The 14275-nt window shown below is 39.5% G+C and overlaps 1 protein-coding gene across 4 annotated transcripts in view; it reads right to left on the bottom strand.

Moving 5' to 3' along the window:
- CLSTN1 (calsyntenin 1) overlaps positions 1-14275 on the bottom strand; it is a 60836-nt gene that overhangs the window by 36636 nt on the left and 9925 nt on the right. For all 4 annotated transcript variants that reach the window (XM_054009111.1, XM_054009113.1, XM_054009112.1 and 1 more), the window contains exon 2: positions 1610-1732. In XM_054009111.1, the coding sequence (XP_053865086.1) occupies positions 1610-1732 (123 nt within the window). The remainder of the gene's footprint in view (positions 1-1609; positions 1733-14275) is intronic.

Below are 14275 nucleotides of genomic sequence, written 5' to 3'. Positions count from 1 at the left end.
AAACAGAACAGGCAATCAAGTGATTCATCCCCCATAGCCCATTCCCAACTTCTGGCAAAACAGAGGCTAGGGACACTTCAAAGCATGGTTTTGCATCCCTGCCCATCCTGGCCAATAGCCATTGATGGACCTATCCTCTATGAACTTCTCCAGTTCTTTTTTGAACCCTGTTATAGTCTTGGCCTTCACAACATCCTCTGGCAGAGAGTTCCACAGAATGACTGTGTGTATGCGAACAAATACTTCCTTTTGTTTGTTTTAAAACTGATGCCTATTAATTTCATTGAATGACTCCGGATTCTTGTGTTATGAGAAGGAGTAAACAACACTTCTTTATTTACTTTCTCCACACCAGTTACGATTTTATAGACCTCTACCATATTCCCCCCACCCCCAGTTGTCTCTTTTCCAAGCTGAAAAGTCCGAGTCTTATTAATGTCTCCTCATATGGAAACTGTTCCATACCCCTAATCATTTTTGTCACCCTTTTCTGTACCTTTTCCAATTCCAAGATATCTTTTTTGAGATGGGGCGACCAGATCTGCACGCAAGATGTGGGCGTACCATGGGTTTATAAATAGAACAGTATGCAAGATGCAAAACTCAATTTTCTGGACATATTTTCTGCCCTATGGCAAGAACAGGTCAAACAATCTTCAAAATGCATATTTATATGACCCATTCACACACTTTCAATATAGAAACTAAGGCATTCTGCATACAGGACCATGAGGTGTTTTGGCTGGTCACTTGAGAGGGCTTAAGAGGAACAGTCAGTCTCCCTACCAAGAGGAATGGGGAATTCTTCCCAGGCTACTCTGATTGGCAATCAGATTTCTAACATTATACTTCAAGCTAAATGATCCTCAGCTAACAAGCTATATTACTGGGATAAAAAAAAAGATGCTTAAGACACTCTATAATACTAACTTTAATATAGAAAACAGGATAGACAAATAAGGTATCTTCTCATCTGCTAACACAGAGGAAGCATATGGATAGCACTAACTACTAGACTTAGTGACTGTAGAGATAGAAAAGGATGTCCATTTTCAAGATTACTGAATAAATTGACCCTAATCAGTTTGGATTTCTGCAGAAAACCTCAATCCAAAAATGGCGCAAAAGGAATACAACATTAATCTTGGTAGCAATTAATCATTTCCTCACCAAACCCTTTCAGTCTATAATTGAGAACCAGCACAAGCCCAGAAGACTATGAAGATAAATGGTGGGTCCTTTCAGAATGATAAGAAAACTGACGTTCGCAGAACGTTTTCTGTGCTGAATTGTGCAAACACTTATCTGGAGCACAAGTATTTAAAAGACCGTTAGAGTCTACACAAGGAACCTCCAGACAGATTGGTACAAGTGAAGTGAAATGTGTAAGCATAAAACCTCGAGTCTGCAAGATACAACAACCCCTTGTTTAGAAGAGCTGTATCTTTTAAACACAAACCCAGTATCATGAACCAACATTTGCTATGGAAAACCTTAGGAAGCATTCTTAAGCTGCAGTTCATTAGAGAAAAAAAAATGCTGAGTAACATACAGCATCTCCAACAAACAAGAACTTACATCAACGGAAAAACAAAGATAGATTCTGTACCTGCAAACCGCAGAGGTGCATCTTTATCCAGGGCTATCAAGGGGGGATCCAGGAGTACTGTGTTGTCATTTTCTGTAACTATGCCATGATATGTCGTTTCAATCCATGGCTTGTGCTTGTTAACTATAAAGAACAATAAAAAATTAAGGAAACAAAGTTAATTTTTATTTTAAAAGTTAATAAAATACTGAAAATGTTTTCCCACTTTGAATTTTCAGATTTTGAATCAGCAAATTATTCAAACAAAGAAATCTCATTTCTTAATGTTACATGCATTTATGCCTCCATTTTCCTAAAGTGTTCTTTAAAAAAAAAAAAAAAAAGGTTTTCTGTCTATACCTTCATCTGCAAATACTTCCTTTTTGTATACTGATACATATGCAAGAACCTTTCCTGGTACAAACAGCTCACCAATTTCTCTCTATAGCAGCTTTGCAAAGTTCTGTTTACTCCCTCATGAAGAGAGCTGCTTTAGACAGGCAAGTGAAATTCATTTTTTTCATTATTAACCAGTCATCAGAACAAAGAGAATATGAATTGCCTGTGCCAGGGCTCAAATGTTTCAAGGCCACTCCATGGAGACGACTGTTGCCAATGCAACATGTGCTTTGGTTTTGTTTTTTTTACTTCTATCTACAGTCCTGTCAATCTTGCACATTTTGTGTGTACTAAATTCTCTTTTTAAGAAAGTGACAGAAAAATTACAAGTAGTATTGTATTTAAAGCTAAGAGAAGTTAATTTAAAAGCAGGTTTAAGGAATAAAATGAGAGGACTGCTAATTTTCCACACCACCTCACTGCTCTTCCTACTGCTCCACTTAATGCTCAGCATATAACCAATCCAATTACATGCTTAACCTTTGTATTTACAGCACCTTTTTACTATTAATTGTTCAAGGAGACAGAAAAATCTACCAAGACAACAGCCGTAAGAAACTGCAGGTTCTTGCACATAAACTTCAAGAGCAACATTCTCACTGCAAATGTACATCTAAATATGTCAATGCTTCTGGAAACTGGTAAGTAGTAGAGTCATACAATTACATGAACAGATACTCTAAAGAAATAAAACATTGCTACCTATCAGCTTTGAAAAGTAGTTTGTTTTGGTGGTCCATTAAGGTCCTAATATGTACAATCACCTATAAGTCTCTCCTCTCCTCCCCCCTTCAAAAGCAAGGCAGAACCATTCAACTCTGCACTTTATGAGTAATCCCTATGTCTGATTTAAGCATATTCACCAAGATAGATTTCATGAACTGAAACAATTACAAGTTACTACCTGCAAATAATGTACCCATTAGTCAAAAAAAAGATTTTTCCCAAAATAATGTGAGAAAGTGGGCCTAGCTGTATTTGTCATCATATGACAGGCAATTAGTGATCTAAAGTATCTGTTCTAAAAATGCTGCCTTTTTCTTTACCAGACCTCAAATTTAGGCTTAACTGATTGAAGATACTCAGAAAATAGTTGTGTCCTATATATTCTGTATACCTGCATATGAACAAATTAAATTATGAAAAAAGTTCCTCTAGTGTTGCATAATTTTGAAATCATTCATAGTAGTAACCCATAATAGTGGTTTCTGATCTACCAGAATTAAGTTCAAAGAGCAGTGGACATGGAGGGTAGCTTTTCTCCTCTTTAAAGCCATTCCTGGCCAAACAAATCATTCCTGGATAAAAAGAGAGTTCCATCTTTTTATTTTAATGAACTTATTTCTATTAACAAATGTAATACACAGCTTGGAAAGAAAGTAAGGGAGTTTCAACTTTACTCCCACATATGCACAAATAATGCAGAAACAAGTGATATACATTTATTTAAAGAATTTTAATTCCATCCCCAAGTAGGACTGTGTTGCTGAAACAGAACACTCAAATATGAAAGGTCCATACCACCAACAGTACTACCAACTCCTTTTCTTTTGTGCATGTTTAAAGCACGTAAGTATATCAAATGCAGATAAAAGTAATCTGTACAGAAAGAAAATGGATTTGTGCCTTTCTTGCTTTTTCATGTTTGAAAAAGGCCTAAGATGTTTCTCACAGCCTGCTCAAAAATAAAGAGGCAGGGACTTGGTTCTTCTTATTTATAGAGTACACATTCTAGGGTCTTGTCCACAATGCTTTTCTTGGAGGACCTTATGGAGGCCTGAAAAACTTACATCATACACCAAGGAAATAAAGCCCAATTGAGAAGGGGGAAGGCATTTTTGTTCAGACTTTAGAACTCCTGTTAAAACTTAATAGGGAATCTTACCTATAAATCTGATAAATATTTAGATTTTTATCCTTCAGGTCTCTTTTGCCTACAGAGTATCTCAATTCACAGTGCTAGACCCTGCAAACTGAAGTCAGTGTACATTACATAACTATCCAGAATTCTATCCCAACTCTGACAGTTTCCTAATTATTAAGGCAAAAAACTCTCAATTTAAGACAGTCTGAAAACTTATTCTTAGCCCATTTATGCAGTGTATTTATAGCCAAAACTATGGTTAAGTCTAAATACTTAAACACAAGAATTCAGTAATCAAGGGATTGTGTGATGAATGCACAAAGCTGCAAGTATGAGGGGCATTCAACATGTAATGGATTTAATCCAGACACCCGCTTTCATGTCGAGGGTGGCGTACCAGTCTCCTGGATCCAGGGAAGGGAGAATAGTGCTCAGGAAGACCATGCGGAACTTCAACTTCACCATGAACTGGTTGAGTCCTCACAGGTCTAAAATGAGTCTGAGACACCCTCCCCCCCCTTTGCCTTGGAGATTAGGAACCCTTGCCCCATAGCTCCTGAGGAACCTCCTCCACTGCCCCTCTGGCAAGGAGCGATTGCACCTCCTGGATAAGGAGTTGCTTGTGAGAGGTGTCCCTGAAAAGGGATGGGGAAGGGGGCTGGGAGGCGGGGGAGGAGCAGAATTGGAGAGAATATCCCACTTCTACCATGCTTGGTCCCAGATAACATCAGACCGCTGGGTTCTTCACATGGTAGAAGTTCAGACAGACAATTCAGAAAACATGAGTAAGGATCTGGTGGCGTGGCAGGTAGCCGTCCTCAGGTGCGCTGTCCTCGGGCGCATCTTCAAAAGGCCTGTTTAGAGCCTGATGAAGGCTTAGACTGGCCATGACCTTGCCCCGAAGGGGGGTTGGAAGGTTTCCGCCTGCAGTTCTTGTCTCTTCATCTATAAAAATCCTTCCTTGGCCGAGGAGGACATGAGCCTTGTTGTTGTTGTAGTTGGGACTTAAAGTGCTTGTGTTGGGTTGCCGGCGTATGCATTCCCAATGACTTCATGGTTGCCCTGGAGTCTTTCAAGCTGTGCAGCTTGGAGTCTGTCTGCTCCAAAAAGAACCCCGCACCCTCAAAGTGAAGGTCCTGCTGGATTTGGTCCACTTCCGGGGGTAGCCTGGATGCTTGAAGCCATGATGTTCTCCTCATGGCTTTGCCTGACGAGAGGGTACCGGCGGCTGAATCCGCCGAGTCAGGGGGCGCCTGCAGAGAGATCCATGCTACTCCCTTCCCTTCCTCTATGATGGCAGATAATTCAGCCATAGAGTCCGCAGGGATCAGCTCTTTGAACTTCAACATGAAGGACCATGAATTGAAGTTATACCTACTGAGGATAGCTTGCTGGTTAGCTATCCTCAGCTGGAGGCCCCCAGTGACATAGACCTTTCTACTGAATAGGTCCATCGTTTTTGCCTCCTTAGATTTGGGGGCTCATCCTTGCTGTCCCTGACACTCTCCTGTGCTAATTGTCAACACGACCAGAGAGCATGGCTGCAGGTGTGAGAATAAGTATTCATAGCCCTTGGAAGGGACAAAGTATTTGCGCTTTCCCCCCTCCCCCCAACGATCGGTGGAATTGAGGCCGGGGTCTGCCATAGCATCTTTATATTCTTTTGATCAAAGGCAGAGCTACCCGTGATGGAATGAGAATATCCACCATGGGGTCCTTGGCCTTGACCACTTCCTCCGCTTGCAACCGGTGCCTGGGATCCACCGATGGGGACCGGTAGCAGGTATCCAGTGCCCGAAATCGAGGATGAAGGCCTGATGCCACCAGTCGATGCCGGTCCTCTGACATCACCCTGGGTCAGTGCCAGTCCTTTGTGGGAGCCGGGGATTGGTGCCGGTCTGGCCTCGATGCCGGGGAGGGAAAGCTTTGCATCACTGGTGCCAAAGGTGCTCTCATGGGGCTTGGTGCCAGGGAATGGTGCCACAGTGAAGGTGATCAAGAGCAGTGCCAGGATGGTGCTGAGCTGGGGACTGTGAGTGCTGCATCATAGCAGGCTTGCCTCTAGACAGTACTGGTCTTATCAGCACCGGAAGTTTGTCCCTGAGATCCGGGGGCTGTGCAGCTGTCATCTCAATGAGATCTCTGGCAGCTTCAAAAGTGTCTGGGGTGGAGGATGGCTCTAACACCTCCACCTGGCACTGCCCTGCGGAACAGTCGCTACATGCTGGACTTGATGGTCCCCTGTGTGGCACCAAAGTCAAAGGTACTGACTTGTGCTGACTTGGTGTTAGGTCCTTTCTGGGGTGTGCCTGGGCATCCCCTGATGGTCCCACAGATATCGGGGCCGGCAAGCACCCTCTTTCGGCCTTGTGTCTCTTGTGTGGTATCGGGGAAATCGAGTGGTGCCAGGCCGCTATCCCTGGGTGTGGTGCCGGGGAGTGCCAGTGCCGAGGGTCTCTTGTGGCAGAGTCCTTCCTCGGAACAGTGTCACATACAGATGCTGGAGCATTCCATACGGACGCACCCGGTGCCAGGTCCTGGAGGTCCGCAGCTGGCTGTGGGCGGAGAGCGGATTCCATTAATAGTTGTTTTAGTCAGAAATCATGCTCCTTTTTGGTTCTTGGCTGAAAAGCCCTGCAGATTTTGCGCCTTTCCGTTTGGTGTGCTTTCCCCAGACACTTTAGACAAAAGTCGTGGGGGGGTCACTGATGGGCATAGGTTTATTACAAGCTCTGCAGGGTTTAAAGCCTTGGACTCGCGGCATACCCCAGAGCCCGAGATGGGTTAGGAATTGGGGAGAGATCATACTCCCAAATCTACTACAAAAACAAACATCACACCCAACTGACATACCTGTACCATCAAAACTTTCAAGTGTAGAACAGACCCTAGAGCAAGCCTGGCTTTCAATACATTAGTCAAACAATTATGTGACTAATGGATATCCTGAGCCAGATGTTTAAGCTCACTTATTTTAAAAAAACGTAAATCCTAGCTATAGTAAGAGTTTTCTTATTAGCATAGTCATTGGTTTTCATTCTGAAGAATAAATAAGATGGTTTGCCTTATATTAGAAAAGAAAATAGTAGTTCAGTTGAAATGTTAAGACATCCTTACTTAGCAGAAACACTAGCTGCAATTGTGATCTTGGCTGACTGCCATACAAGGGATCCAGGTTCAGTTCCCAAGTCTGAATCTCACACTTTAGGCAAGGTGAGAATACAGTAGAGGCACAAATTTTCACCTATGCTTTGAAGTTACAGGATTCCAGAGTTCATATACAGTAGAGGATGAACCAAATAGTAAGAGCTACTTCTCCCCAACCCAAAAGTCTACATGCTTCTCTTAAAAATTGTTTGCTTTGGTGATAGCACGCAACTCCTTTCTGCAGATAACTCTGTCTCTGTACCAAGTTTAGACCATATCCTGACATTGATTTTTAGTCAGAACCTACTTCTGAAATTAGTAATTTACTGAATGGTCTCATAATGGCACCCTTTCCCACATCTTTTTTTAAACAAAGTTTAACACACCTTTAGTTTGTAGGTCAGACCCTTCTAGCACTACCAAAAAAATTTAAGCCAGCATTTTCTGAGTACTGGACATTGCCTATGTGCAATATTACTAAATAGGTTTCATTATACATCAAGTATTTATATAATGCTTAAGTAGCTACTTATTTCAACTCTGACAAATCACAATTGGTTTATATAGCATTACATGCTCTGAACACTACTAGTGTCCAATGACAGTTTGTTAGATATCAAACAATGGTTTTGTCAGTCTGATTTTCCTTTAGTTTGTCAGAAAACTAGAAGATTCCAAAAGCCTGTCCAAAAACAAAACAAGGTTAAACTCTTTCCAAAGGCCACTTGAAATATTCAGTTCAAAATAAAACAGAAACAGCCCACTTTAGCTCTGACATTCACAACATGCACGGGCTGCTGTTAATCTCCTGTCACATAAACAGGATAAGTTACATTGGTTTCCCTGAAATACAATATTCATCCTAAATTCATCAGTCCCAGCTGGAATCTGCTGTAAATCCCATGATGAATATGTGACAACATTATATCCTAGCTCACATTTAATCCAGTTGAATAAGAGAATCTTCCTGGACACATGAATGACTGCAGACTGAATTTTACTTTAACTCTGCTAGTGATCCTTAAAATAGGGTGCATTGATTTAAATCACCAAGTGGAAAACCTTGATTTAAAATCATGTAATCAAATTTTCCATTTGTACTTCAGTTATTTTCTAAAGAAAGGTGTATTCTCATTGGTTGATCTAACCATTAAAACATGTTGATTTACTACTAAAAGGAATCTTATTTTTAAAAAGAAAAAGTGTAAACAAAAATAAAAAAATACAGTTCTTTTTTTTTTTTAAATAAAAACATTGATTTTTATCCACACTGCTTTAAAATAGCACTCATGTTTACCTATTAAGATGGAATTTAAAAAATATAAAACTCCCACTAACAAAATTAAGAAAGCAGTAGCTAAACAACCTTCTTTGTCCTGATGTTGGTAACATAAAAGGAATTTTTAAATGTCAGGTTAGAGCCTTTAACATTCACACATCAGCCAGCAACATGCTCTGTTTTGCAAGGTCAGTCCAAGCACCTGTCAAATTCTTAATCTGTCTAATGGCAATAGCCACTAAGCAATGAGGGGAGAGGGGGGAGAATCAATGCCTGATATGCTATCTGCTTTGGTGAACACAGGTTTTAAAAAATTCACTGAGACCTAGTCTACAGTTAAATTTCGCACCAAGTGCCATGGTTAGGTTAGCCAAGCCCCCAGTGTAGACAGAGATAGGCTGATGGAATAACTCTTCTGTCAAGTTAGCTACTGCTTCTTGAAGAGGTTGATTAGCTACATCAATGGAAAAACCCCTTCTGTCATTGTAAGACACATCTACACTATGATGTTACAGTGAAACAGCTGTACTGCCATAGCTGTGCCACTGTACCATCTGTATTGTAGACATACCCTCACTGTAGACTAATACGTCCAGTTTCTCATGCGATGAGAAATGGAACACCCAAGTTTCTGCTAATGCCAATTCATATGGATACAGATAGTCCTGCAGGATAATTTGAGAAAGTATGGTATGCTAGGCATTTTGCTTCTCTAATAGCAACAGCTTACAATAAAGGGTGTGACCTGTCAGATCAAGCGATAGGCAGAAATTTCTGCTATTTCTTACAGAAGCACCAAAGGATGGAAAAAAAAAACCTAATGTATATGTGCAAGGGGGGAGTGTCAAGGTTGGTTTGGGAACCCCAACTGAGGGTTTCCTGACTTTTTAATAGTAGTTTAGGTTAAGAAAAGAGTTATATACTTACATCAGTATTGCATTTAGCACACACCCCTTTAAAAAACAAAAACAAACAAAAAAAAGCTTAATCCCAATGACTTTTTTTTTTTAGAACTGCTCATGCATGTTCAATTAGGTCTGTACATGTTACTTTTTCATTGTGGATGCCCTGTTCTTTCCTATTGCAAGTCTTTTCTAACATGTTGTGTGGCAAATTAACCTAATATAGCAGGCATTGTTTGTTTCCTTGAGAGTGATAACGAACCTGTCATAAATGTGATGTATGCAGAGTTGTGGCCATATCAGTCCCAGACTATCAGAGAGACAAAGGGGTGAAGTAATGTCTTTTATTGGACCAACTTCTCCGGGTTAGAGAAACAAGCTTTTGAGCTTACACAAAGCTCTTCTTCAGGTCTGAGAAACGTACTCAGGGTATCACAGTTAAATAGAAGGTGAAACAGATTGTTTAGCATAAGGGAATGGTCCCTTGAAATGTTTGTTAGCTATTTATGCTAAACAATCTGATCCCCTTGTATTTAATAGTGGCACCCTGAGTATGTTTCCCAGACCTAAAGAAGAGCTCTGCGTAAACTCAAAAGCTTCTTTCTCTCACTAACACAAGTTGGTCCAATACAAGATATTACCTCGCCCACCTCGGGCATCTATAAATGTGATATGGCAGCAGGGATACTGCAGCTTTATGTAGTCTACCTAGCTAGGACTAGGAGGTGTGAAGAAAAACATTTCATGCCCTCCAGATAATTTGTGTAATAACATTTAGTGACATGCTTGCGGTGCGGCTGTTAAACAAGATCACGTCATCTGGAATATTCTTCACAGTTAGGTTAGGAAGACTGAAGTCAAAACAACTCCTTTGAGAAATAAATCAGTGAATTATTATTTAAAGTACACACTATTATTGCCTAATTTAAATATCACTGAGCTTCACAAGCTCAGTCAATTAGGTGTCTAATACAATGACAAACTATTCAGACAAATTATTTCCTTAAGAGTCTTTATTTAGTTTAAAAATATATCCATCATGAAGTATAAACACATTACAAGAGAATGGTGACCAATGTCAGTGTAAATGAACTCCTCTGAAAATGTCACTACTCTCCTCAACGGTTTGAATAAATAGACTATTCTTGCCCTAAAGGTCAAGAGATTCAAGTTTTGTTGATTATATCACGCAACTTTAGCCCACTGCCTTCCTCTTGGATCAAACACTTTTGTTTTGCTTGCTGTGATACAGTGTTAAACAATGAGAGAGAGAGCTGTAATTTTAAAGCCTACCACCACTTTCATATTCCCAGGAAAATTAACTGCATAATCTTTACATTCAAACAATTTCTTTTCATGTGCAAGACTTCGTGTGGATTTTAATGTAGTAAATATACACGGATCATAGAACTGAGGAAACAGGAAAGTCAACCAGATTAGACTCCAGTTCCCTTTGCATCAGTAAAGGATACAGTCCTACAGAACCTATGTATTCACACTAAACTTTAGAGTAAAAGAGAGAAGCATGGTCTGGAGGTTGAAGTGTGGGTTCTATTCCTTGTTGTGCTACAGCCTTACTATCGAACTTTGGTTGCAGTTCACAGTTTCTGTGTCTCTACTCTCCCTCACACAATCTGGTATAACAATACCTATTTCAGTCCTTATGAAGTTCCGAGATTCTTGAATACAAGACATTCCTTAAGGTATTACTTCCTCTTGAATTTTGTGTCATTTGCAAAGCTGCAACTAGATTATAATGATGGAAATGAAATGCCTATTAATTATTGAGATAAGTGCTTTATAGAACTCTTCATACAAATAACCTCACCAAAGGTACATATACCTGACATAGTCTGGCTGCTGCAGACACAATTTTTAAAGCAATCCTTGGATATTTTTAAGCAATGGGATGAAGTAATGAAATAAAAATTGTGGCTAAAGTTGAGGAAAATTTAAGGAAACTTTCCCACAGGGAGGAATTTGATTTGAATTTACTCTTTGATTGTGGAACAGTTTTACACGGGAATAACGTAATTCCAATTGCTTGAGACATTAAAACTGCAGAAAGTAAGGAAGTTGTAGGTAACAAGCCTGCACTGGGAGAGGGACTAGATACCTTCATCAATTCTCTACTAGGTCTAGTTCTATTATTAGAGACTATATAAAGTTGGAGATAATGTGTCCATAGCCTGAGCTAAAAAGAGTGAATACTGATAGCTTCCAAACCTCCATAACCTTCAGGTGAATAACTATTATGGAAATTAACAAAACTGTATAATTTACTAAGCCCAGCATGTTTCCTATGAAACTGAAATCTCTCTGCTGCCTATTTGTTCACTGCTTGAAAGAGGAAAACTAGTTCCCTGTTTTCCCTGCATCTAAACAGTTTCTCAAATTTGAATTTACTAGTCCAAAGGTGATATTCTTGATATATGTGAAATGGTTTTTCTTCAGTCCTGAAATGGAAAATGACTGGTATAATTGATTAACAAGTGGGGAAATGCTCATGTCATAGTAGCAGAAACAGGCCAGAGCCACAAAGCTTACATTTGAACTTAAATTGGGGTATTAAGATCAGAGGTTTGGGTTTAAGCCCCCTCTCTGCATAGCAGATCTTTTCACAAAAGCAAGAGTGTTAACTGTAGTATTCTCACCCAATTTCAATTTAGGTAATAATATGCTGTCCAATACAACTTGTACTCTTCCTTTTAAAAACATATTAACAACTTTTATTCCTTAAAAAATATGTTATATTGCTGGTGCAAGATGGATGCTACTTCCCACCCTAGAGATAGCTAAATTTTAGTGGGGGTTAATGACCCCTACATGGACACTGTCCATTAAGTCCACTGGAATAAGATACTCCATTAATATAATAACCTGATTTTGTTTGATTCAATTGTATTGATTTTAATACATTTATAGAACATTTATTTTCAATTAGATCAAAAATATTCTATTATGCTGGGTTTTGTTCATTTAAATTCTAACAGATGTAGTTTAGAATTACTGTAATGAATTCATGGCCAAGTCAAATATAACTTTCACCAATTTGTACCATTTAAATATTTATATCATGCACCTCACTGTGATATCAGATCTCCTTAAAAAAATAAATAAAGAGATTTCCTGACTCCATAGCACTCAAGTAAAATTGTGAGGGGAAGTTCCTTCCTCTCCCGCCCCCCCATAACCATGGGAAAATTAAACATAAGTCTTGTATTTTGTCCAGATGTCAGTGAGCTTTGTGGTCATTCTTATGTCCTGCAGAAGGAAGTTCCAAAGCCATAAGCCAACCAGCAAGAATTCTGTCTCCAGAGTTCACAAGCATTTTGGATTAAGTGGTTCCATTGTTTCTGGAAAAAAATATAATTTTGCAGTCATGTAGAAGGGCACTGTCTGAGGTAACCTGGGTCCAACCCATCAAAGGTTTTGAAGATTAAGACCATTCCTTCTATCTGACCCAGTATACAATAAGGAGCCAGTGCAGAAAACTGAACACTGAACATAATATAAGAATGGCCATGCTGGGACAGACCAAAGGACCTATCCTCCATGAACTTATCCAATTCTTTTTTTAACCTAGTTATACTTTTGGCCTTCACAATATCCCCTAGCAAGGAGTTCCACAGGCAGACTCTGCATTGTGTGAAGAAGTACTTCCTTAAGTTCCAGACTTTAAAAAACAAAACGAACAAAAACACACATCGGCAGTTATCTGGTACAGAGGCTGATTTAAGCGACAGGTTACTTCCCACAGTTAGTAGCTCTGCAATTTCATATTTGAGTTTCTTCAGAACTCTTGGGTGAATACTATCTGGCCTTGGTGACTTCTGATTGTTGAATTTATCAATTAGTTCCAAAATCTCCTCTACTGACACACCGGTCGGACAGTTTCTCAGATCTGTCATCTAAAAAGAGTGGTGTAGGTATCTCCCTCACATCCTCTGCAGTGAAGACTGATGCAAAGAATTAATTTAGTGTCTCTGCTATGGCCTGGTCTTCCTTGAGTGCTTCTTTAGGATCTTGATCTTCCGGTAGAACCACTGATTGTTTGGCAGGCTTCCTGCTTCTGAATGTACTTATCAATATTTTGCTATTATTTTCTGTGTCCTTATCTAGTTTCTCTTCATATTCTTTTTTGGCCTGCCAAGTTTTTCTTTTACACTTTACTTGCCAGAGTTTATGTTCCTTTCTATTTTCCTCTGTCACATTTGACTTCCGATTTTTAAAAGGATGCCTTTTTGTCTCTAACCACCTCTTTTACTCTACCATTTAGCCATGGTGGCATTTTTGTTTTGTTTTGTTTATTATTTGGGGTGTACATTTAATTTGAGCCTCTATCAGGGTGTTTTTAAACAGTTTTCATACAGCTTGCAGGCATTTCATCCTTGTGACTTGTCCATTAAACTTCCATTTAATTAGCTTCCTCATTTTTGTGTAGCTCCCCCTTTTTAAGTTAAATACCATTGTAGTGGGTTTCTTTGGTATCTTCACTCCCACAGGGATGTTTATACTTAACTACATTATGGTCACTATTACCAAGCAGTTCAGCTATAATCACCTCTTCGACTAGATGCTGCGCTCCATTTAGGATTAAATCAAGAACTGCTTTATTCCTTGTGGGTTACAAGACTAGCTTCTCCAACAAGCGGTCATTAATGGTGTTTAGAAATTTTCTCTCGCTATCCTGTCCTGAGATGACATATACCCAGTCAATATGGGGAGAGCTGAACTCCCCCCATTATAATTGGGTTTTCTATTTATGTAGCCTCTCCAATCTCCTGAACATTTCACAATCACCATCACCATCCTGATCAGCTGGTTAGTAGTATATGCCTACTGCTATACTCATTATTCAAGCATGGAATTTCTATCAGAGATTCTATGGTAGGGTTTGATTAAAATTTTTACTATATTTGATTCTATGCTTTCTTTCACATATAGTGCCACTCCCATGCCAGTATGACCTACTCTGTGATTTGTATATATTTTGCATCCTGGTATTTTCATGTCCCATTAATTATCATTGTTCCACCAAGTTTCTGTGATGCCTATTATATCAATATCCTCATTTAATACCAGACCCTCAAATT

The sequence above is a fragment of the Malaclemys terrapin genome, chromosome 19 (assembly GCF_027887155.1).
Source record: "Malaclemys terrapin pileata isolate rMalTer1 chromosome 19, rMalTer1.hap1, whole genome shotgun sequence".
Classification (NCBI taxonomy): Eukaryota; Metazoa; Chordata; order Testudines; family Emydidae; genus Malaclemys; species Malaclemys terrapin.
This window is presented reverse-complemented; position numbering and strand designations above follow the sequence as displayed.